The sequence below is a fragment of the Terrapene carolina genome, unplaced genomic scaffold (genome assembly GCF_002925995.2).
Source record: "Terrapene carolina triunguis isolate 2854851 unplaced genomic scaffold, T_m_triunguis-2.0 Scaffold210, whole genome shotgun sequence".
Classification (NCBI taxonomy): domain Eukaryota; kingdom Metazoa; phylum Chordata; order Testudines; family Emydidae; genus Terrapene; species Terrapene triunguis.
In genome coordinates this window covers 27,188,922-27,215,197 of record NW_020664561.1, presented here as the reverse complement: position 1 = coordinate 27,215,197, position 26,276 = coordinate 27,188,922, and the positions used below count along the sequence as shown (strand labels likewise).

Here is a 26,276-nt window from a genome sequence, read left to right as displayed (position 1 = left end):
CCCCCCAAATCTGCCAGTGACAGCAGTGGGAGCATCCAAGGAGTGAGGCCTGTTCACTAGTTAATTGTGCATTACCCATGAGAAACATTTTAGCATTTATCAGATATTAACAAAAGAAAACCATGTTCCTTGACCTAGTCACATCAAAAATATTACTTATCTTGGACAAATTTTGCAACATGTGTGAACATGCTATTCTTGTGCATACATAACAGTTTTAGTTCTTGGAGATTAATAAATAGTTTGTTTACTACACATTTATATGTGTGATATATCCTTGCCTAAGGCAGGCAGGCCAGCTCTTTCTAGTAGAATCATCTCCATGGCCTAAATCTCACAGCTCCACTATCACAGGTATTGCACAGCCTTCTATTTCTATTGAGAGTATTAGGAATAGCATGTATTTTTAGGGAACAATTACTTATTACTTTGAGGGTAATTTTTCCTTAAAGCAGATCTAGGAAGTTTAAAAATCTTTAATAAAATAAACAGAAGTCAGAGATATTTAACAGAAAACGGTGGGAACACATTTTATTTAGTAATACAGTACTTTTACATTTTAATGCCTGCTACTTTCCCATCAGATTATTCTCATTGAACTTCTCCTGCCACCACTAACTAACTAGCTGTACCACTTTTCCCATTAACCTAGAAGAAGCATTTGACTTTCTCCAAGCCTGAAACTGTGCTCGGGGTTGCAATGACATCCATCGAAAGTGTTTTTTTTAATAAACACCACCTACAGTTGTGAGACTCTCACGTTAATGGGCCTTACACAAGTACAGAGGAGGACATATCCCTATGTTTCCATCAAGTTATGTCCATGGGTTCAGTGCTGCTACAATAAGATGACCAAAAAAGGGAAGGAGAAAGAAAACATATAAGAACTGGTACAATGGCTATGCCCATCTCTCCATTAGTGGCTGATTCTACAGGAATATTTTTACTTCTGTATTAGTCCAAATTTATGCTTTTTCTCCCCCTCTCTCCCCCCCTCCCATCCTGCTACATGTCTTCTACCTGCTGCTTTTATTTCTCTTCCAGCTACACTATACAGTGATCAATAAGATAGGCTTTCTGAATTTCCATTTCTCTGTCTTCACATTCACCCTTTCAACCAAAAAAAAAAAAAAAATTAACTTGCAAGCAAAAAAAATGTAGGTAAATTTTACCAAAAATATTAACATTTTGGTCCTCCTTACCCAACAGCTTGTTTTATAGCTGACATATGCTATAATTATAACTGTTGTCTAGGTTTTAGCATTAGAATCAATATGTGAAACCTATAGCTAGATAGGTGGTGACGCCGTAGTGCTCTACCACACCACCATTCACATGACTAGTCTCGGGGGACTCAGTTACAGCTAGTGAAATCTGTATATATACTCCCAACATACCTAAAAGAGTGTAATTATGATACTTGAGAGATACATAAGGGGAAAGCAAACAAAACATGGCTAAATAAACTATTGCCCTTCAATGGCAGTTGGATGCCTAACTGCTCCCTTTTGTGCCTTTGAAAATCTGCCCTATAATCCTTAAAGGTGCTGCCTTTAACAAGCAAAAATTCTAGGTCCTGCTGGAAATATTTAAAACTAAAAAAATAGTATAAGTGAGTGCGGTAACTCTAGTCACTATATAGAAATAACATCGGCATGAATCTACTAACAAGGTTTTCTTTGTCACCACAGTTTGAAGTGTTTTCTAATTCTCTTGTTCTTCATTTTCATATTCGATAGTGACTATCACAGCAGAACCATCATTGCTCAGTGCTACTTTGCCAGCAATAAGCTTGCTTAACTTCTCAAAGGTGCCACAAAGTTGATTCACTTTGGGAATAGAAAAGATTTTTGCCAGAGGTATATAAACTGTGTTTCCATCAATGAATGGCTCCATGCTTCTATCAGCAGCAAGTTTTTCAGTTTCAGCTAGAGAAAGGTTCTTTGAACACCTCATGAAATATTTAAATGGCTGGAATTTGAATTTTGTCTCAAGGCCATCACTATGCTCCTTCCACTCAGACTTGAAATTGCCCAGTAGTCGTCTTTTAATGATGTCTGCTCCGAAAAGAACTTCACTGACCACTGCATTCTGCAGGTACTTTTCATCTTTAAGACTTGGGTACACTGCCTTGAAAACCTTTACAATGTGCAAAAACCCAAAATATTTAACATTATGACAGACCCAGAAACAACAGCAGTCTCCAAAACAAAGCACACAAACGTCACCGCCCAAAACAAAGGCATATCCAAGGCCACTCAATAATTTGAACTATATGGGTGGGAGGCATTGCTGAGTACTGTTTTGGATAAGAGTGTGTGAGAGAGACAAGCAGAAGGCAGACAGTAACAGACTTGGGCCTTGTCTACACTACACAAAAGTCAGTTTTTGGCAACAAAACAGCGGCAGTGTACACACTGAAATGCTCCTCCCGCCAATGTAACTCACCTGCTATGCCGACATACTAAAACAACCTCAACAAGAGGCGTAGGGCTTATATCATTGTAATGAGGGTGATGCAGTGTCTGTGTAGCCACTGCATTCCTTACATTGGTTGTTGGCTGTCATAATTGTCAATTTCATGGCTCTGCTGGAGTCGTGAAATTGACAAGAAAGTCGGCTCCCGAGCCAGGGTGCTACCCGGTCTCTGCTCCAAGGTGGGCTGCCACCTAGGCTCCCGGCTTGGACTGCTTCCCGGGCTTCCCACTACCTGCTGGGAGTCCTACTGGTTCCCAGGGTCCGACTCCCTGCCGGGACCATGGCAGCTGACCAGATTCTGGGCATGGATCTCCCTGTCACAGGCAAGAAGTCATAACGTCAGTCTGAATGTTTGGTATTTTTAAAAACATAATCACAGGCTTATTCTTTTCTCAATGCTCTTGAGTATGAGCTGGTCTACACTGGGAATTTACATCAGCATAGCTATGTCTCAGGGCTGTGAACCCCTCCTGTCGGCGTAGGCAGTATCTACACTGAAGCACTGCAGCTGAGCCACTGTAGCATGTAGCAATAGTCGACTCTGGTATACACATAACCCTTATGATTCTGTCTCACAAAATTGTCCCTTTGTTGTTATTTATTGATCCCTATACAAAGTAAACTAAATGGATATGTAGAGGGAGAGCAGGAGATACTTACAGTTTTGTAAGCATGTTCCGTGTGTTTCTCAGAGTTAACAGTTTCACCATTCTTTGGATATTTTCTCACAAACACACCTATTTGGGTACAAAACCCAACATCCTCAGTTCCAGGTGGTGGGGTCCCAAGTCCAGTAAATTCCACTGTATAATTATAGCTAGTAGCTGCAGCTACTGCCCTAAGAAAAATAATGTAATCTTATTATATTGAATGGTCATATTTTTAATGTGATGAAGAAATATGAACACCAGTTCAAAAAATAAAACCCCGATCCTGCTAGCTCTTATGCACTTGTTTAACTTCAAGAATATTTATTTCAATGGGACTACTCATGTGCTCGAATTTAGGCACATACATAAGCATTTTCAGGATGAGAGCCTTAGTCTGTAGTACTGTGAAATAAGATTAAATCAGGGGTAGGCAAACTATGGCCCGTGGGCCTGATCCGGCCTGTCAGGGCTTTGGATCCAGCCTGCGGAATTGCCACCCCCATGGCGCCGCGGGGCTAAGCAGGCTCCCTGCCTGCCCTGGCCCCGCGCTGCTCCTGGAAGTGGCTGGTACCATGTCCCTGAGCCCCCTGGGGGCGGGGAGAATGGGAACCGCGGCCAATGGTTGCTGCAGGAGGCGGTGCCTGCAGGCGAGGGCAGCGCGCGGAGCCCTCTTCCCCAGAGGCCGCAGGACGTGGTGCCTGCAGCTTCCGGGAGCAGCGTGGGGGCAGGGCAGGCAGGCAGCCTGCTTGAGCCCCGCTGCGCACCGCTGCCACCTGGAGCTGCTCAAGGTAATTGGTGCTGGGCCAGAGCCTGCACCCCTCCTGCACCCTGCACCCCAACCCCCTGCCGCACCCCTCCTGCACCTCAACTCCCTGCCCTGAGCCCCCTGCCACACTCCAAACCCCTCCCTGCACCCCAACCCCCTGCCCTGAGCCCCCTCGTACACCCCACACCCCTCCTGCACCCTAACCCCCTGCCCTAGATTCATAGCCCTGCATGCAATGTCCCACCCAGATGTGGCCCTCGAGCCAAAAAGTTTGCCCACCACTGGATTAAATTGTTATCTCTGCATTTTTAAATAAACCAGAATTCCTTTAATATTTCACAAGCACCTGCTGCAAAATATACATATTCATTATTATGCCCTCTCTCTCTCTCTCTCTCTCAATAAAGCAGACAGAATGAATAAAAATACAACAGCTTATGGAAAACATCAGCTTTTTGTACTTTGTCAAGTTTTCAGAATTTAATCACACTATTATCTTTTGAGAAGAGTGCATTTAAAAAAGACAATACTGGCTAAATGATAGAAATATATGCTTGAATCTCGAAGTCTGCAGGCCCAGTATAGCTATACTAGTATCTGAAAGCCCACACTGTTGTAGAGGTGTAATTTATGAATTCATAATGGCTGAGAACTTAAAATTTGGATGGTACCAGACCATGAATCCCAGTGATTATTGAATCTGGTGATATTCTAAACAAAAGAATCTTTAGAGTCATGCTTGCAGCTGCTTCCTTTGCATCACACTTACTCAATATTCTAGACTTCAAAATGTTTGGGGTTAGAGTGTGCCGGTTGTGTTGTTGTGTGGGTGGTTGTGTTGTATTGCGAGATTTGTATTTATTTGTGTAGGTGGTAAATAAAGGGTGTGTGCTGTGGTGAGGGACTGTGTGTGTTTGGGGCTACTGTGTATGCTGGCTGTGTTTTTGTGTAGATGGTTGCATTGATTTGTGTCTGGGGGAGATGTGCTGGGAGATTTGTGTTGATTTGTACATGTAGAGAATGAGGGATATATGCTGCAGTGAGGAGCTGCGTGTGCTTAAGGTTATTGTGTGTGCTGATTGTGTTGCTGTGTGGGTGGATTTGAAAAACTGGCAGTTGGGTCATGTCTCCCTCATCTGTGCAGTCTCCCTTATACAACCAATTAAACTGCTACATGCAATATAGCTGTATGGGGGGGGAGGGTGATTGGTTTAGTTACCTCTGGTATCACAATGGTCTTCTGGGGACTCTTGGCATGGCATAGATACATGCCTTGCTGTCTAATAGATTTAATTTGTAAAGTCAAAATGGCTAAGAACTTAAAAACTGGACAGTAGCAGGCTGCAAAACCAACCTGATGATATTCTGAACAAAAAGAGAAGCCCAGAATGTTGAGTCAGTGTGATGCAAAGAAAACAGCTGCAAGCATGCTTGTAGCAGTTCCCATCACTTCTCACTGACTCTACAGACATAATAAGGCTTCAGAGTGACAGTCTTGGAATCTTATATAGATGAGGAGAACGGAGGCATCTCAGGTCCATAACACTGTGCATAGGAATCATATTAAGGTGAGAAAGAGATCTAAAAGGGCCACCTCTCTTCCTCTGCACTATTCCAAGGATACGGTGGCCAATGGGTATGATAAAGCTGGCAGACCTAAGAAGAAGCTCACTGGAGACAAAGCACCCAGGTGTAGAATTTTCTGCCACAGAAGATCAGGAATGCAAGACTCACACAATTCATAACACAAAATTTAAATATTTTCCTATATTTATTACACCAAAAACACAGACAGATGTTGTGACATAAGAACGCCTCAATGCCAACTGGCAAGGGAGTTACAGGAATATCCTAATTCTAGTATGTACATTCTGGTTTATCAAAGAAGGTCATCTGATGCCTTAAATGAAAGCCAGGGTCATTAATATTGTTGTGAAATGTAGGTACAAATATTATGTAAGGAACTATAGGTGTATACTGAAAATATTTCTTAGCATCTGTATCACAGCAGAGGCGAAGAGTTTTCCCGACAGAAAAGATGTTTATTCCTCTGTCTCTCTGTTGGCATGTAAATTAAGCATTGTAAGCTAACACAGTGGACAGGGCAGGCTTTAGGCCAATTCCCCTGAATCGGGCCCCGCCCCTAAGAGGGCCCTGCGCCCAAGCCCCGGTACAGCGTACCGGCAAGAGCCGGTGCACCGTACTGGGGTGGCCCGGCTTCCCCAGGGGGCAATTAAAAGGGCCTGGGGCTCCCAGCAGGTGCTGGAGCCCCAGGCCCTTTAAATTGCCACCAGAGCCCCACTACTGGAGCCCTGGGGTAGGGCTGCGGGGCTCTGGGGGCTATTTAAAAAGTCCGGGGCTCCCATTGGTTCTACTGCCCCAGCCCTTTAAATAGCCCCCGAGCCCCGGGCTGCTGCTGCTACCCCGGTGGGGGAGGGAGGAGGAGGAGGCACTTACCGTACAGGGTGGGCTGTACCCCCTGCTCCCGTACCCTCTGCCCGTAGCCAGCCCCTGCTGCACCCCCTGCCCGCACCAGCCCCGCACCCCCTGCCCTGCCCACAGCCAGCCCCTGTCTCCAGACAGCCCCACGCCCCCTGCCCTGCCCGCAGCCAGCCTCGCACCCCCTGCCCGCAGCCAGCCTCGCACCCCCTGCCCGCAGCCAGCCCGTCTCCAGCCAGCCCCGCACCCCCTGCCCTGCCCGCGCCAGCCCCGCGCCAGCCCCGCACCCCCTGCCCTGCCTGCGCCAGCCCCGCATCCCCTGCCCTGCCTGCGCCAGTCCCGCACCCCCTGCTCTGTCTCCAGCCAGCCCCATACCCCCTGCCCTGCCTGCAGCCAGCCCCCGTCTCCAGCCAGCCCCGCACCCCCTGCCTGCAGCCAGCCCCTGCCGCACCCCCTGCCCGCACCAGCCCTGCACCCCCTGTCCTGCCCACACCAGTCCCGCCCCCCCTGCCCTGCCGCTGCCTGCAGCCAGCCCTGCACCCCCTGCCCACAGCCAGCCCCTGCCGCACCCCCTGCGGCCCTGCCCGAAGCCAGCCAGCCCCACACACAGCCCTGCCCGCACCAGCCCTGCACCCCCTGCCCTGCCTGCAGCCAACCCCTGCCGCACCCCCCTGCCTGAAGCCAGCCAGTCCCGCACTCCTCTGTCTCCAGCCCTGCAACCCCTGCCGCACCCCTCTGCGGCCCTGCCTGAAGCCAGCCAGCCCACCCCACACCCCCCTGTCTCCAGCCAGCCCCGCACCCCTTGCCCTGCCTGCAGCCAGACCCTACCTCCAGTCAGCCCCTGCCCTGCCTCCAGCCAGCCCCATGTCCACTGGTGCCCCTGCAGTTCCCAGGACAGTAACCCTGCACACCTGCTTCAATGCGGGGGGCAGGGAGCAGCTGGGACCCACACATGTGCACATCCTAGGGTGACCAGACAGCAAGTGTGAAAAATCAGGACGGGGGTGGGGGGTAATAGGATCCTATATAAGAAAAAGACCCAAAAATCGGGACTGTCCCTATAAAATCGGGACATATGGTCACCCTAGCACACCCCCAGGGAGTGGCGGGGACCCACACATGTGAAACGGAGCTCATTTCTAGTTCAGGCCCATCTTTTTAAAAAAGAACTTTAGGTAGGGTTAACATACATCCGTATTTTCCCGGATATATCAGGCTTTTTGGTTCTTAAATCGCCGTCCGGGAGGAATTTTTAAATTTAAAAAATACGGATGTATGGTAACCCTCCTGGTACAAAAAATACATACTGTGGCACATCCCTTAAATCAGAACTTTTTATAGGGAACCGGTTGCTAAGAAATGAAAGGCTTTTTTTTATATGTTTTTTTTTTTTAGTCATCCCTGCCGGGGCCCCACCAAAAATGTTCAAATTGGGCCCCGCACTTCCTAAAGCCAGCCCTGACAGCGGAGGCACATTTACATACAAAATCAACAGAAAGATACGAAGTGAACCACAAAGAGCACACAATGGGGGAAGAGAACCTTGTCTTGAGCCACACTTCAAAGGTTTGCTGGACTATATTTGGGGAACAGAGAAGACACCTCACCCTCCTGCACTGAGGAAGTAAACAGGCAGTGTGTTTAGGTTCATGAAAATAGGATCTTAACCATCCTTGACTCAAATGCTTCAGAGGACATTTGGGGTGACAGAAGATTATCATCAAAAAGGCTGATAAAGGACATTATCATCAAAGAGGCTGATAAAGGAGGTGCTGTTGTCATCATGAACAGGTCTGACTACCAGAAGGAGGCTGCCAGACAACTCTCCAATACCAAATTCTACAGGCCACTTTCCTCAGATCCCACTGAGGAATACACTAAGAAACTGCACCATCTACTCAGGACACTCCCTACACTAACACAGGAACAAATCAACATACCCTTAGAGCCCCGACCGGGGTTATTCTATCTACTACCCAAGATCCACAAACCTGGAAATCCTGGACGCCCCATCATCTCGGGCATTGGCACTCTCACTGAAGGACTGTCTGGATATGTGGACTCCTTACTCAGACCCTACGCCACCAGCACTCCCAGCTGTCTACGTGACACCAGAGATTTCCTGAGAAAACTACAATGCATTGGTGACCTCCCAGAAAACACCATCCTAGCCACCATGGATGTAGAGGCCCTCTACACAAACATCCCACACACAGATGGAATACAAGCTGTCAGGAACAGTATCCCTGATGATGACACAGCACAACTTATTGCTGAGCTCTGTGACTTTATCCTCACGCACAACTATTTCAAATTTGGTGACAATATATACCTCCAGACCAGTGGCACTGCTATGGGCACCCGCATGGCCCCACAATACGCCAACATTTTTATGGCTGACCTGGAACAACGCTTCCTCAGCTCTCGTCCACTCACGCCCCTTCTCTACCTACGCTACATTGATGACATCTTCATCATCTGGACCCATGGGAAGGAGACCCTGGAAGAATTCCACCATGATTTCAACAGCTTCCACCCCACCATCAACCTCAGCCTGGACCAATCTACACGGGAGGTCCACTTCCTAGACACCACTGTACAAATAAGCGATGGCCACGTTAACACCACCCTATACCGAAAACCCACCGACCGCTACGCCCCTACCTTCATGCCTCCAGCTTCCACCCCGGACACACCACACGATCCATCATCTACAGCCAAGCACTGAGGTACAATCGCATCTGCTCCAACCCCTCAGACAGAGACCAACACCTACAAGATCTTCACCAAGCATTCTCAAAACTACGATACCCACACAAGGAAATAAAGAAACAAATCAACAGAGCCAGACGTGTACCCAGAAGCCTCCTGCTACAAGACAGGCCCAAAAAAGAAACCAACAGAACTCCACTGGCCATCACCTACAGTCCTCAGCTTAAACCTCTCCAACGCATCATCAGTGATCTACAACCCATCCTGGACAATGATCCCTCCCTTTCACAGACCTTGGGAGGCAGGCCAGTCCTCGCCCACAGACAACCCGCCAACCTTAAGCATATTCTCACCAGCAACCACACACCGCACCATAACAACTCTAACTCAGGAACCAACCCATGCAACAAACCTCGATGCCAACTCTGCCCACATATCTACACCAGCAACACCATCACAGGACCTAACCAGATCAGCTACAACATCACCGGCTCATTCACCTGCACGTCCACCAATGTTATATATGCCATCATGTGCCAGCAATGCCCCTCTGCTATGTACATTGGCCAAACTGGACAGTCACTACGCAAGAGGATCAATGGACACAAGTCAGATATCAGGAATGGCAATATACAAAAACCTGTAGGAGAACACTTCAACCTCCCTGGACACACAATAGCAGATGTAAAGGTAGCCATCTTATAGCAAAAAAACTTCAGGACCAGACTCCAAAGAGAAACTGCTGAGCTCCAGTTCATTTGCAAATTTGACACCATCAGATCAGGATTAAACAAAGACTGTGAATGGCTATCCAACTACAGAAGCAGTTTCTCCTCCCTTGGTGTTCACACCTCAACTGCTAGCAGAGCACCTCACCCTCCCTGACTGAACTAACCTCGTTATCTCCATACTGATTTATACCTGCCTCTGGAGATTTCCATTACTTACATCTGAAGAAGTGAGGTTCTTACCCACGAAAGCTTATGCTCCCAATACTTCTGTTAGTCTTAAAGGTGCCACAGGACCCTCTGTTGCTTTTTACAGATTCAGACTAACACGGCTACCCCTCTGATACAGGAGATTAGCCTGTTCAATTAAGTTTAGTCTCTAGAAAGCATGCTTTTTTTTTTTTTGCTTCCAATATCCTTACTATTTCTTGAATCTTGGGTCATAAACTTATCCTTGATTTCACTATAAATATATCAGAGTGCTGTGATATTAAGCTAGGTGCTGAACCTGAGTTGAATCCTACAAGTTGCTGTGTGTACTGTTTCCTTGGTGACAGCAGACCTGGTATTTCTGTGACTGTTCAGTGGATAAGAGGCTGGTACTACAGGGGAATGCTTCAAAGTGACTCCGAGACTGAGTCACACCTATTATTAAACTGTAAGGCAAAGTAAGGCTGGCATACCCCAGAAGAGAGTGCATGTGTGACTAACAGGCTGGTACTGTCAAGCAGATGACATCCAGTTAAACCTAAGCAAGCCTCCTCCTCACTGGAGGTCAGGGTAACAAGGTGACTCACAGTCCTGGGTATCCCAAGAAGGGAAAGTTACTTACCTGTAACTGGAAGTTCTTTGAGATGTGTGGTCCCTATCTGTAGTTCACTGAGGGTTATGTGCATGTACCAGGCACCCAGAGCCGGAGCTTTTTCTAAGTAGCAACATCCGTCAGTCCGTGCATGCACTCTTGCACCTCCTCGTGGTTTCGCCTGAGGCGATAAAGGGTGGGGCAGACCGACCACATCTTCAGTTCCTTCTCCACCACAGATCTACCAGATCTGCAGCAAAGGGGAAAGAAGGTGGGATTGGAATACAGATAGGGACCACACATCTCGAAGAACTTCCAGTTACAGGTAAGTAACATCCCCTTCTTCTTCAAGTGATGGTCCATTCTTGTATTCCACGGAGGATGATTAACAAGCAGTGCCTAGATAGGCGGTCGTTGCGAGGAAAATGACAAAATTGTGGAACAGAGGACCGCTGTGCCAAACAAGGAGTCCATTGCCGAATTATGCACTAGAGCATAATGAGAACAAAAGCTGTGTACTAAACTCCACGTGCCTGCCTTCTATATGTCTTCAAGGGGCAGTCGTGGCACACAACGGTAGTTGATACTTGTGCTCTCATGGAATGGGCCTGCATCCCACCTGGTGGGGACCATCCCGATAATTGATAGCAGAGCATAATGCACCCTGAGACCTACTTCAAGATTCTCTGGGTGGAGATGGCCTGCCCTTTAATTTTCTCTGCTATGATGACAGTCTGGGAGATTTCCGGGATGGCTTCTTCCTTTGTAGGTAAAAGGCCAGGGTCCTATGTACATCAAGAGAGTGAAGTTGCTGTTCATCACTTGAGGTATGTGGTTTAGGAAAAAAAGTGGGTAGATGTATGGTTGATTTAGCGGGAAACCAGTTTTGGTAGAAATTTGGGATGCAGGTGCAGTGAAACTTTGTCCTTATTGAACGTGATGAAAGGGGGGAGTTGCCACCATGGTCCCCAGTTCACCAGAGGTAATAGCAACCAGGAAGGCGATATTCATAGAAAGGACGAAAAGAGATTAGGAAGCCAGAGGTTCAAAGGGGGAGTTCACTAATGACATAAGAACTAGGTTGAGTTCCCACTGGGGAGTTATAGACTGAATGGGCGGGTATTTACATACAAGGCCCTTCCAGAATCCGTCAGAGGATGGGTAAAAACCCGAATGTCCCTCTACCAGAGGGTGGAAAGTGGTAATAGCTGCTGCGTGCTCCCTGATGAAGCTGAGCACGACCCTGAGGTTTTCAGATGGAGGAAATAATCTATGAGCATTGGGATGTCCACAGCCTCAGGAACAAGACCTCTCTGTTGGGCCCAAGAAGTGAAACGTGCCCATTTGGCTTGATAGGATTGTCTTGTGGAGTCCTTCCTGCTATTTGAGAGGACATCTCATACTGCTGACGAACACTCCTGTGCTAGCAGAGGTGTTCATCCAAAAACCAAGCTGTCAGGTGAAGCATCCGTGGATCGGGGTGACACAGTCTGCCGTTATGTTGTGTGAGCAGTACCAGAAAAGTCGGTAGCGGGAGGGGAGGATGCTTCAATATATGGAGAAGAAGAGGAAACCAGAACTGGCAAGGTCAGAATGGAGCGATCAGGATGACCATCACCCTCTCCTGTCAGAGTTTGTGAAGGACACGTGGCAAGACTGGTAGGGGAGGGAAGATGTAGTTGATTCGGTCCAACCAGTCAACAAGGGTGACGTCTTGTGAATGGGCACCAAGTCCTGCCCTTCAGGACAGGAGCGGGTGACCACCCCGCTACAGGGAGCATTTCACAACTTTAAACGAGCATGTTCCCTACTTGATCAGCAGCTTAACAACAAAACAATGTTAACCGGGACGACTTTAAGTGAGGAGTTACTGTACTAGACATTTTGCATGCATTGGTACCAAGTGCATTCAGTACTGTTCAAGGGGAGGACTTCCTGCCATGCTTATGCACATGCTTCCGTGACCCATGGCTAGGCCTTGGTGCGGGGTCCATAGCACTTGTACCAGCAGAGCCAGACTCAGGCTCCACAGTAGGAGGCACACTCTTGGACTGTTCAGGCAGGTGTATGGGGGGGGATCTGTGGCCCCATGGCGACTTCCATGAGGTGCTTCTTAAGACGGAAGACTGCTTTCCCAAGTACGAGCAGGGAAGGAGAGGCAGACACTGTACCTGGACGTAGTGTGGGTTACCCCCAAACAGTACAGACAACATTGATGCTCATCACTGAGGGAAAACCGATGAGGGCAGGAACTACAGACTTTGAATCCCAGCCTTTTCAGCATAATCCAGTATCTCAACCTGGATGGTGGGATGAAGATAATTTGGTGGGAAACTGCAAAAGCGGCACCCAAAGTCTTTAAGCATACCAGAACTTTCAGAAAGAAGAAAATTACAGTACTACAAAAACAGCAAAAAACAACAACCCTTGACTATATACAGTATCCAAAACTGGACACTGGGGGAGCAGAGAGGGATGGTTTAGGAATTGTTTGGCAGGAAACTGCCAAAGCAGTGTTCCCAGCCCTTAAACCTACAAAAACTCTAGAAACAAGAAAACTACTATGAAAACTGTAAGAATCCTGACTACGTACAAAAATCAAAACATTTTTTTCCTGAAAAGTTTGGAAAATGCATCACCAAAGACAAGAGACCAGCAGAAGTTCCAACTCAGACCATGCAGTGGTGAGAAGGAACTGAAGACACGGTCGCCTTGGGCGAAACCACAAGGCCGTGCAAAGGCGCATGCACGGACCAACAGACATTAGTCCTTTGAAAAAGCTCTGGCTCTAGGCACATAGTGCATGCACATAACCCTGAGAGGAATACAATAGGGACCATCACTCAAACAAGAACCATCACAGATGTATAGTTAACAGAAGGATGAATTGCAGACCACAAGCCTCAGAAAATTCAAAGCCAGAATACCAGTTCATACAGCAGTTACTAAAAATAAATAAAAGTAGTTATGGAAAAAAGTTTCCAAGACAGACATGAGAATCTCCCAATTTAAATTAGAACCGTAACAATATAATAACCTGGGAGATGGTTTTATTTTTATTTAAGTATTTTTTCACATTGCTGTGCAAAGTCCTTTACCTTAAGTTGTCCAAGATAACAGAAGTCCAATTCAATCTGTTACCTAAAATTGTCAGCAAAAGGTAAAGACAAATCGACTGGTTCAAACTGAATTGGTTAGGTTAAAAGAACTGTGATAAGAGGCCCTCCCCAGCACCATGGGTGCATTGTTTCAGGCACCCAGTGGAGAGGTATCAGCATGGTGGGGAGGGGAGCTGGGGACGCCCTGGCTAATGGCTCCTACGGGCTCAGCTGCTAGTCCCAGCTGGGCTGAGGAGGAGAGGACTTCCTCTTCCACTGCAAGGAGGGGACGGGTCAGACCCATCCCCAGAAACCTCCCCCAGCTGCAGGAAGCTACACACACACACACACTTCCTGTACCCATCGCTCCTCAACCGCGGGGTAAGGAGTCACTGTATGCTGGCAGTTGCTCCCCCATCCACCCAACCCCATGCATCCGGACACCCCCCCCCATATCCAACCCCCCACTGAGTCTCACTCCCCCCGCACCTGAACCCCACCCCACCAAGCTCCACCCTCCTGCATCTGTATACCTGCCGAGCCCCTCCTCCCTGCATCCACCCGCACCCCTGCACCCAGACCACACCTTTCTGAGCCCTCCGAACTCAAACCCCATCCTGATGAGCTCCACTCCCACTGCAGCTGGACACCCACACTGAGCCCCAATGACCTGGACTCCCACACTGAGCTCCAATGACCAGGACCCTCACCCCTCCAAGCCCCACTCCCCCAGCACCCAGACCCCCCGCCTCTTGAGCCCCCCAAACCCAGACACCCCTCCTACTTAGCCCCAACTACCTGCACCTGTACCCCCTGCAGAGTCCCATTCCCCCTGCACCTGGAACCCCCCCAACAAGCAACAAGATCCCCTTCTGCACCCAGATCCCCACACTGAACCGCTCACACCCAACTGCCCCACAGAGAACCCTCTCACTCCACACCAGGATCCCCACCTGGATCCTGCCGGGCTGAGCCAGCCTCACCTGGATTGGGGACCAGGGCTGGGCATGCTTGCGAGACTCTGTCCCTCTCGCTAGCTATCCTGGTGTACCTGGCGTGGAAGGGCAGGGCCCCAGGGTGATCCTGGGGCAGGCCTGGCCCTTGCACTGTGTCGGGGTCTGTTGCAGCCTCACCACCAAATCCATGTATTGGGGGGCAGAGGTTGCAGGGTGATCTCCCACCTCCTTGCAGACAATGGCCAGTGCTCCCCACTGCCATTCTGGAGCCTCCACATTTATTTATTGACAAATAAAATATGTAGAATTTTAAAATATTGTGCATAGAATTTTTTGGCACAGAATTCCCTCAGAAGTAGTCTTGGAGGCTCCTAGTAGGTCACAGGTTGAGATAATGAGGTGCAAATTTCTAGAAATGAGAGGAAATGTTTACAGTGAAATGTGTTTTGATTGATTAATGTTAATGGGATGAGATTGGCACACCTTTTTGTATGTAGTTTATCTGAGTGTCACTGAATGGTAGTATTATGGGCATGGATGGACTAGAAGGAACGAGCTTTACCATTCTGGCTGCCACCCACACCGTCTCCCGGGACCCACTATGACATATTGGGCCTTCATAGTCTGGATTGTGAGAAACAAGGGGGGAGGGAGGATAAAATTGAGGTCTATAAAATCATGACTGGTGTGGAGAAAGTAAATACGGAAGTGTTATTTACTCCTTCTCATAACACAAGAATTAGGAGTCACCAAATGAAATTAATAGGCAACAATTTAAAACAAACAAGAGGAAGTATTTCTTCACACAACACACAGTCAACCTGTGGAACTCCTTGCCAGAGGATGTTGTGAAGGCCAAGACTATAACAGGGTTCAAAAAAGAATTAGATAAATTCATGGAGGATAGGTCCATCAATGACTATTAGCCAGGATGGACAGGGATGGTGTTTGCCTCTGTTTGCCAGAAGCTGGGAATGAGCGACAGGAAATGAATCACTTGATGATTACTTGTTCTGTTCATTCCCTCTGGGGCACCTGGCATTGGCCACTGTTGGCAAACAGGATACTGGGCTAGATGGACCTTTGGTCTGACCCAGTATGGCCATTCTTATGTTCTTAAACATCCTGACCAGAAAAGGCCAGAGAGAGAGAGAACCGCTGCCACCACCAGAAATCCTGAATACTACCTGCTCACACCCTTTCCCTTGTGAGTTCTTTTCCTTCTTGCAACTTATTTCTTCCTCTTTTCTATCTCTCTTTTTTGCCTTCTGTTTAATAAGAGTCTGGTTTAGCCTGCATCTTTTGCAACACAGCTGTGAGCTCACAACTAGTGAGGCAGCTAAAAGCAATCCCCCAAACAACCCAAAGCTGGTACCATTTTGCCAGGCCTTGGACTGGCTGATAAGAGCATGTGATATGCACCTGTGTTTCTCCAGTAGTGAAGCTGCAAGTGAGAGTCAGCACCAGAGACAGAAGCTGCATTTTCTATATTTGGTATTCTTTTCTGTTCCCATTTGTGTGTGTTTGTCTTGTTTTGTCTTCAAGGAAACAGGACTGGACTTTAAACAACAACAGCTCCTAATCAGAACAACTAAATTCTTCTCTTTTCCCAAAAAAGGACAGTTATTACCATATTTACTACCATCCAAGACTGTCAAAACAGGGTATTTTACCCACAAAAAACTCTCTACAGCTAAAGGGAAAATTGGATATTGTTAAAATGAAAATCTTACTTAAAACTTCACATTTCAAATGTTTTAGCTGTTTTTCCTTCTTTTTCTGTATATTTACCCAAAAGTTTAAGATTTTTACAACTGTTGTTACAATGAGAGTAAGCCAGTGGCAACTTGACACAAAACCCAGCCCACACTTATCTGTTTAATGTAACAGTATACAAGGATTTCATTAACATATTATCCCTAGTTGGGCCCAAGACACTCACTTTTCAACACACCAACCACCCTCACACATAAACTGTATTTAAAAAGTAAATCTCTACCATTGCTTTTTACTGTTTTGAGTACAAATAATGTAATGTACAGTAACTAGCAAACTCACCAACTTTGAAATTGTGCTCGGTCCCATTCAAATTTATGGTCTGAATGTCTGAACAGTGTCACTCCTGGGAGCAAAGGGTTAAATTCTGAGTTTGGAGTGCTGATTACAACCATGGCTGGAGCCATAAAACCGAATACCACTTCTGGAAACTTTTCCAGTTCTGCTGCTTCCAGGTGCTCTATTCTGAAAAGGATAGGATTACATAGGTCCTTAAAGTCTCACAGGGTCTTTTGACTTTCTCTACAATCAATTCAACTAGACTATGTATGTCCTAATATTTTAGTCATGTGCTGCAAAGTGAATAAATATAAGTTGTCGAAGGGGATTCTTTACTATTTTTCATAATCTCTCCCTCTTTCATACTTTTTTTCACCCTTCTATCGACACACACTGCCCCAGGTTCCTAATATGATTAACTTCACACTTTAGAAAAGTCAGCCACATCTTGCTAATCTTCCATTTGAATTATGAAAGTGTTAAATGTACAGGATTGAACAAGTTTGCTAAGAGTAAAGGCTTTAAACTCTAATTTCAACCCTCCTGACCTCAGTGAGTCTTGCCACATTACAAAGTACAATGCAAAGGAAGAACAGAATGAAACATGGAATTCTGCTCTATGAATATTTATATTTACAACGTGTTGGATAAGAAAAATTTGAGTACTCATAGACTCATAGACTTTAAGGTCAGAAGGGATCATTATGATCATCTAGTCTGACCTCCCGCATGATGCAGGCCACAAAAGCTGACCCACCCACTCCTGGAATAATTCTCTCCCTTGACTCAGCTGTTGAAGTCCCCAAATCATGATTTAAAGACTTCAAGTCGCAGAGAATCCTCCAGCAAGCGACCCCTGCCCCATGCTGCGGAGGAAGGCGAAAAACCTCCAGGGCCTCTGCCAATCTACCCTGGAGGAAAATTCCTTCCCGACCCCAAATATGGCGATCAGCAGAACCCTGAGCATGCGGGCAAGATTCTCCAGCCAGACCCTCCGGAAAAAAGTTCTCTGTAGTAACTTTTAATATCCCATCATTGACCATTGTTACTAATTACCAGCGATGGCACGTTATTGACCTATTGACTAAAATCACGTTATCCCATCAAACCATCCCATCCATAAACTTATCAAGCTTAATCTTAAAGCCAGAGAGGTCTTTCGCCCCCACTGTTTCCCTCGGAAGGCTGTTCCAGAACTTCACCCCTCTGATGGTTAGAAACCTTCGTCTAATTTCAAGCCTAAACTTCCCGACGGCCAGTTTATATCCATTTGTGATCGTGTCCACATTAGTACTGAGCTGAAATAATTCCTCTCCCTCCCTGGTATTTATCCCTCTGATATATTTAAAGAGAGCAATCATATCCCCCCTCAGCCTTCTTTTGGTTAAGGTAAACAAACCGAGTACGTAAGCTTAATACTCACAATTCAATGCACGATACCAAGTCAAAACCAAGCATGCAAGGATCTTTATGAGCAACTGAGCCATGATGCAGGGTCACAGTTAGAGATCTTTCACTTGGTTGCAGATAATCAGCAGGAAGGGGAGACAACCTATGCCTAGGAAAACATTCAAAATTAAACAGCTGTTGACCTAAAAACTCTATATCCTTATAAAGGCTATTAGCTTGGCTATGTGAGCAAGTGTACCCATATGCTATGTAGTTGTGCTAAGAGGAGGAAAATGCCAGCTTGCTAGAAATTATTAGCTCAGGAATTGTTAAATAAGAATAAATATTGTTAGCAATATTCTTCACTAACCCCAACAAATACCAGATATTTAGGTTAGAAAAATACAGTAAGTAAATAACAGATGTTTGATCATGCAGTTGGAGATTTATTGGAAAGTTTGTAAATATGCTAAAAAAAAAGTCTGTCTGTGAAAAAGAGGAAATTAAAAAAATGAAACTGTAAACAATTCCTGTATAAAATATGCCATGTTGTAAGCAAAATTAGAACCAGACAAATAGGTCAAGCTAATCATTAGGCTGCAAGGAGCAGTTCTCACAGACTTGACAATGTACCTTTCTGTTATGCTCTGACTAACAAATTATTTAATAAAATCAATTAAAGTGACTAATCTGAGGTTTCTTTAAGTACTGAGTAAATTGGAACCTCACTCAATTTGTAACACAATACAAGAAGGATCTGGTTGAGACAAGATTCTTGTCCTGAGTCTGTCCTTAATAAGGGCCTCCCGTAAGAAGCTGTATACGCTTAACTCCTGTTGATTTCAATGGGAGTTGAGCGTGTTCTGCAACAAACAGGTACAGGAACATGCAAGACAAAAGGATAAGTACGCATTTGTAATTGTTTGGTGCTGAACAATTAATATGACTCAATCTTCCTAAAAAACATTAAAGTTAACTTTTTACCGAGGATAAGTACCTCTTAACAGACAAAACAGTTTCCAGTACAATTCTGTCTTTAATTAAAGACCATTTTTACTACGAGATGATTTTTGAGATGGAATCACTGCAGTCCCTTACATAGAAAAATATCAATAAATCAATAATCTTCTGAGTGTGTCAATAGACATCCAAGACTTAAAGGAAGCAAACAAAAGAAAAACCTACTATGTAAAGACTGAAGTTAATTGAAATCTATAAATAAGTGCACAAGCTGAGGCTCCATCTTTAAATTATGATAATGTTTAAAATCTATGGGACCAACAATAAGTTCCTGACTGGAAAAAAAATCAGCTTAGATGTTTTGCCTTGATGATTTGAAACCCAAAACTTATTTTTACTTTGTTTTTCTTTTGAAATTATGAAGATTCTTCATACATGTTTCCTTATTACCCAATCACTGCAGCCTGGAGATAGTAAAAAGACTAAAACATAACTACAGTGTCCTATGTGGACTGCACAGGACAATGGGGGTTTGACAAATGGTTCCTGCAGTAGTTGACTGATACAGGAAAAAATGGCAGATGAACGCTCAGCTTCACAACTATACAGAAAAAATAACATTTAAGTTAAATGTGGAGCCTGAAACCTTGACTGTGATGAAGCCTCAAGTGAGAACTGATACAGAATTTAAAAAAAAAAAATCTGAGCCCTTTTATAGGACCTGACCTTAGAGAGTCTTTCACCATGTGTATTGCAGAAGAGAACCTGGGCCAAATCTCAACCTTGAAGAGAAGACTGCACAACCAATCAGGAGAGTACAGTTCTAAGTTCACACCAAACCTATTAAAGTATGGGGGAAGGAAGCGGACAAGAAAGCAGCATTCTTAGCTGCCTTTTGCTTTGTTTCCAACTAACATACTGTCTTTGAAGTTCTTTGCTTCTTTCTGTGTTAACCTATCATATTTCTTGTGAATTGATATGGCAAAAAAAGGGGGGGGGCCAAAAAAAGCTTGTGATTTCTTCCCTTCAAAGGCAGTTTGACCTGGACATAGGTAGAACCCATAATTGAAAAATGGAAGTATGTGGGGTGTCCTTGGAATCTATGAAGTGCCTCTTATTGTTCGTTGGAAAAAGAAACAAACCTAATGCAAATTAACAGCCACCTGCCATGACTATCTACAATAAGACAAGAAAGTAAAGGAAGAATTGGACTTCAGCAATAGTCCTCCAAGATTGCAAAAATCCTACTTTGTTGCCAGATATCTTTGAACATAAGAGATGCTTTTGTCAGCTTTGATGCCAACAGAGTTCCAGAAACATAGCAAACTGAGATGCTTACAAAAACCAAACCAAAACTAAAAAAACAATCCTTATAATTTCCAATTAAAAAGTTACTATGCATGCATATTAACCTCCTTTCAAAACAAAATAACCAAAATAAATTGGTTATTGAAGACATTTGTAAATTTCCTTTTAAATTTTGTTTCTAAATTATACATTATCAAATAACATATACAGTAATAAAATAAATAAATGCAAAGCTCCTTCACCCCATGTAAATAACCACCACCAAGAAAACTTGTGTGTGGTACAATCTATAACCTGCAGCTATCACTGGAGCAATGGTACTTTCAACTTCAACTTTTGTGTTCAGGAAACAGTTTTTTCACCAACTGGTCCATAAATTTGGAACTCAGTCCTGAAGAGCTCATATAACCACAACCCCCCTGTGCCTTCTCAGCAAAATACAAACCCCATTTCTCTGACCTCACCTTCCCACAATAAAAACAGAAACAACAAAGTCCAATCCATATTGATTGGAAAGAAAAGAGAGCAAAATATAACTTATGCAAATGTCAATTTTGGGAAGTGCTCAGCTAATCATAGTGATGGGTGCCACATAAGAACATAAACAGATTTGATGCCAACAATAGCATATGGCATACCAGTAGTTTTACAAAACCACCATACCAATTCCCAATATACTCAATCTTTACATACCAAATAGTTCATAACTTTACATTTATCCTTATGCTGAATCTCTTGACAACTACTGCTGCAACATGCTGTTAGGCTGAACCAAATACTGAATTATTAAGAAAAATAATGCAAAAAGCATCTTACATTTTCTCCTTCATCACATTCTCCCTGATATCTAGCCCAGCTAGCACCTCAATGCATTTGCAGAATTTCAGCATCCAGAGTAATGTACAGTCAGCACATCCCAAGTCTGCAACCTATAAAGTAGATTTGAAAACAATGGCATTTTAATACCCCGTATTCTTAAGTTATTTGTGTGACTTAAAAAATGTTCTGTGTTCATATTAAACAACATTTTTATGAAATAGGAATTAAATGCATGGCATTTCTATGAAACTTTATAATTTAGTTTTACAAGAGTTACATGAATTGAAAAGATTCTTTACAAAGGATATTTAGGCCCCAGTCCTGCAAACTGTTCTACACAGGTTGGCCTTTATGCAGTTAATAGGCTCCACACGAGCATAAGGGTTCACTCCTGTGCAATAGTTTAGATCCTGATCCAGCAAAGACTTACACATGCTCATAGGTGCTGGAACTAGGGGTGCTGCTGCACCCCCATCCTGCTGCACCCCCATCCCCCAACCCAAATACATGGTTTCCGCCTTCAGCAGCTCCACTATAAAAACTGTTCCAGCACCACTGAACATGCTTAACTCTATGCAAAGAGTAGTCCATTGATTTCATTGGGACTACTCACAATGCATAAAGTTAAGAGCCTGCCCAGCACCATCTAGATTGCTAGGCAGGGCCCTATCAACATTGAATTGGTAGCCTCAATCCAGTTTGGGTTTTTGGGGTTTTTTTGGGGGAAGGGGGGTATCTATTGTAATCTCAAGGACTAGATGAGCATGCAAACTAAACAACCACTCTACACCCTGGTACTCCATGCAGATCAGGATTGAAGCACACTGAAGCTCAGCTGATGTGGGGAAGCCAAAACTGTTTCTACTCAGGCTAAATCTGACCTGTTGATAAACAGAGAACTCCAGTTTTTACACTAAATTAATTTACCAAAAAAAAATTTAAATTTTGCATTGCCAAGACAGGAGCATCAAAGCTTTATAGATACAGATGCAACAGAGCTACTGAACTGATCCTGTTCAAAACCAGATCAAAATGTCCTGATCTCATAAAGTGGAACAGAAAAGTGCTTTATAAAGCAATAAATTAGCTATTGGTAATATGAATACATAAGAAACACAATTGTCATTATACGACTGCCAAAAGCTCACATATTCCCTCAGACATTAAAATCTGTTTCACAGAGACCAAATGTTGGGGAGGACACTGAGGTTAACCCTAGATCCCAACATTTTTTTATTTCAAAATTTAAAAGGTTAGCACTTTTAATTTTTCATCTTCAAAGCTTTTTAAAACAGTAAGTGCCTTGGCATCTTAAATTTCCAGTGGGAAAAAAGGACTCTTTTATTTTTGCCCAGATGATTGCATACTAACACTATCCCAGATTCTTAATGTCTTTCTTTTGTGTGAGTGTGCATTTTTGTGTGAATGTGAGAGATGAGCTTGGCAGTATACTGGCACTACAAAACAGAGAGACTGAAAGATGTCTAGGGCTTGTCTTCATTGCAAAAGTTAGCTTAACTTGATGAGAGCAACCACTCTGCTAAGCAACACTGTATGTAGTTACACAGAGTGTAATTTTGATTAGCAGCACAGGGTACATCTACACTGCAGCTGGCTGTGTGCCTCCCAATGCAAGTAGACAGACACGTGCTAGCATTGCTCAAGCTAGCATGCTGAAAATCGCAGTGTGGCCGTTGCAACATGGGTGGCAGCTCAGGCTAGCCACTCAAGCGTGGCTGAGCTTGGACTCAGGTAGCTACCCCAAGCTGCCACCTGTGCTGCAATATCCATCACATTTTTTTTGGTGTGCTAGCTCGAGCAAAGCTAGTGCAAGTCTTTCTACCCACTTTGCAAGTCATGTTTCCAGATGCAGAGTAGACATATAGGTGGAGTGATTGGATTAACTGCTTCTGAGTTGTAACTTGAGCTGCTGCATCCCCACAGCATTACTAGCAAGCATCAGCAGCACTTGAGTTTCAACCCCACACCCACAAGCTACTTTGAGTTTAAAGCACCACTTAAAAATCTATAGCTTGAGTTATATGTGGACAAGAGTTGGGTTAGGGGCAAAACCTGAGTTAGTTCAAGCTAACATTGCAGTGAAGACATACCTTTAGGGGAAGGAGCTGGGACTAAGCCCTTCAAAGAGTCTTTTTAAATATTTTTCCTCTCAAAAGAAAACAATAAAATGTTCAGAAAACCACACGCTGCCCAGCAAGAGGCAAACATATTTTTATTTATGTTTTTTAAGCTCCAAAGAACACTTGAGTTCAAGTGTTTTTTCTTCAGTTGACTAGTTGTATGAGCCTAGAAAAAGCCAAACATGGCTGCCAAGAATAGTTTGCCAAGGTAACTCAGATTTAACAAAACTCCCTGAAGTGCTGGTTCTTGGCATTAAAAGTCAGACAACACTGGTATTTCCTGTTTCTAGATGTCTTGTGCCAGCATTTACTGTATCTTTTAAAATTTAAGCTCTGAAAAAACAAACATACCAACCTTCTTAGGTTTGTATTTAATCACTAAATCTTTAATGAATTGGTAACGTTGTTTATACAGGGGAGGTATGAACTTAATTGTTCCTGTGAGATCATCCTTTTGAAGATTCGTATCCATCATACTGTCCACGCTAAAAATTAAAAATAAATTATGTTTCTGAAACATTTTCACAACAAATTCTGTCAGTTTATTATTCTCTGTGGTACTCACTTCATAATTAAGCAAATATAGATGTGATCCTGTTTTCATATTCAGTGACAAAATTCTTACTGATGTCAATGGGAACAAAATGAGGCTTTCACCATATTTGACAATGAAAATACCCTTTACACAGTCATAATAGAAATCAGCCATTTCCCAACAGCTTGTTTGTCTTTGTCCATCCAAGGGGGGGGGAGGGGCAGGAGGGGAGAAGAGGTGTCAGCACAATCCACTCTGTAGTCTGGTTGGCTAATTTTTCAAACAATAGCATATCCTACCCAAAATATCATTTTCATGCCTTTCCTATTTCATCTGCTTTGTTTTATATTTACTGTTTGCGTATTTGTTTGGCTCAATATATTTTATGTAAAGTGGCAAATAACAGGAAGTGGTTTTTTTATGATTAACGCTCCTATATAACATGAAAGGTTCAGTCAGCCCTTAGCTTTAGATTTATTACAAATTAGAGGCATATAATCAGTGCCTGCAGTAAAGTTTTACATGACATTGCTAATAAAATGCAATGTCTCACTGGAAAGATAATCATTACTGCACTTCCAAGCTCTGCATTTTTCCCCATTACTTGTTACATCTTTGTACAAATAGATGTTTGGAAAGAAATATCCTCCTAAACCTAAAAACAAGGGTTTCATAATATTAATAACATGATAAATTATGAATGAAGTCAGCAGGAATCGGGTAAGCTAGGCAGTGCAAAGTCTTTTGAATAGGTGTCTTTCTAGTTCAATGCTCATAGTTTGCATCTGTGGTGAACAGCTCCCTGGCAGGTCTAATTAGAAAATAGCTATCAAACATGTTTGTGACAAGGCTACTGACAATGTTGCCTTTGCATGGCCTTCAAAGCCTTCTTGGGCTGTCTCATCATTGAAAGAAATGTGGTTTGGGATTTCTCTCAAGAAATACAAGAAATGAAGGGAAATACAGCTCTTTGTGCCGTGGGCCAGGCTCCAGGGTCAGTGCCCAGGCTTGGCAATTGTGCATCTTCCAGCCATTCCAAGCAAAATACCAGGACTGTTTTTTGTGGTATCACCAACTACTGAATTTGGAGTAAAAACCCACTCATGTCACATATCTTCCCCTGGAGCCCCAAATTCCGGGGCTCCACCCCTCAGTCTGCACCCACAATGCCCCTCCCTCAAATACTAGGAAACGCCCCCACCTCATTCTGCAGCCCCTGCACCCTCGGGCCTTTCCCTACACCTCATTCGCTGTGTTTCAGATCCTCGGGAACTCCTCTCCCCATCGCCTCCCCGGCACCGATCCCTGTCCCCACTCCTAGGGCTCTTCACGCTGCCTCAGCCCCAGGAGCCGCTCCTCCGCCCCCGCGACGCATACCTGTGGCCGCCCTGCAGGCCACGTGGCCACGAGGAGGCGGAGGCAGAGAGTGAGGGGCTCTGGTGGAGCCGTTCACACGAGGGCGGTTAGCCGGTGGCAGAGAGCGCCCCGCCCCTCCGTGTCTCACGGAACACCCAGTTCCTCCCTCCCCTCGCCTTGGCTACCGCATCTCTGCTCTGCTCTAATCCCCCTCCGGGCTTTCTGTATTCCCAGGGCCCCTTCGTCTCTCCCTAACCCCCAGTACTGGTCTGTTCCCCGCTCTTTCTCACCTTGACAGCCCCACCCCCAACGAAAGCCACCTTCTGTCTCTGCCTGGGTCACCTCCCAGTCCTTTCTGTCCCAGCCTTACCCTCCATATTTCCTTTACTTTAGGGATTTTTGTCCCCCTGTGGGGGAAGAAGGAAAAGAATTAAGCAGTCCTATTGCAGGTCAGGGAGATCAGCAATGCACAGTGACTGAGCAGCTGTCACCTTCTTCAACACAGCCCCATGATTAAAAGATTCCGGACTTGTAAGGGCTAGTACCATGGGATTTATTTGGCAATGGAAGAAAGAGTTATCAAATCCAAGTCACCACTCAAGTGCTGATGAGCTCCTAAAGGACTAGGTCTATTACTCAGCCAAAGCCAGAGTGAGGCTTCTTCTCTCTGTTGGAGCCAGGTCTTAAGTCTGTCTCCTTCAGTAAAGACTGTAAAATAAGTCATGTTAGAAGTTTCTTGCTTCAGCCGTTTTTTACTTATATGGCCACAACATTTTACTTTAGAATTCATGGGAAAGGAGCAAGAATTCCCTTACCATGTAAAATAGCAGAGCCCATTTTGCTCAAACTTTTTTTCAGCAAAATCTGTTTTTCAGTATGGAAAGTTTCACCCCCAAAGGATTTTTTTTTAAAGAAGTTATGAGTAGAGACTTGCAAATCTGAAGATATCTGCTTTGTATCTATGGATACACGCACCTGCGGATGCAGATATCCGTGGACCATTTTTGTGAATCACGGATGAGACACAGATACAAATTTTGTATCTAGAGTTCTGCAAATCTGCAGACACCTGGTTTATATCCAT

General features: G+C 44.7%; 1 protein-coding gene across 1 annotated transcript; it reads right to left on the bottom strand.

The window, feature by feature from the left end:
* Positions 1-1,704: 1,704 nt before the first annotated feature.
* On the bottom strand, positions 1,705-26,276 carry LOC112115857 (small RNA 2'-O-methyltransferase). The gene is made up of 8 exons (XM_029912365.1): positions 26,168-26,276; positions 24,359-24,491; positions 23,657-23,786; positions 21,158-21,270; positions 18,108-18,242; positions 16,688-16,870; positions 3,139-3,316; positions 1,705-2,139 (listed from the first exon to the last, which is right to left on the bottom strand). The coding sequence occupies exons 1-8, from the start codon at positions 26,274-26,276 to the stop codon at positions 1,705-1,707; spliced, it is 1,416 nt and encodes a 471-aa protein (XP_029768225.1).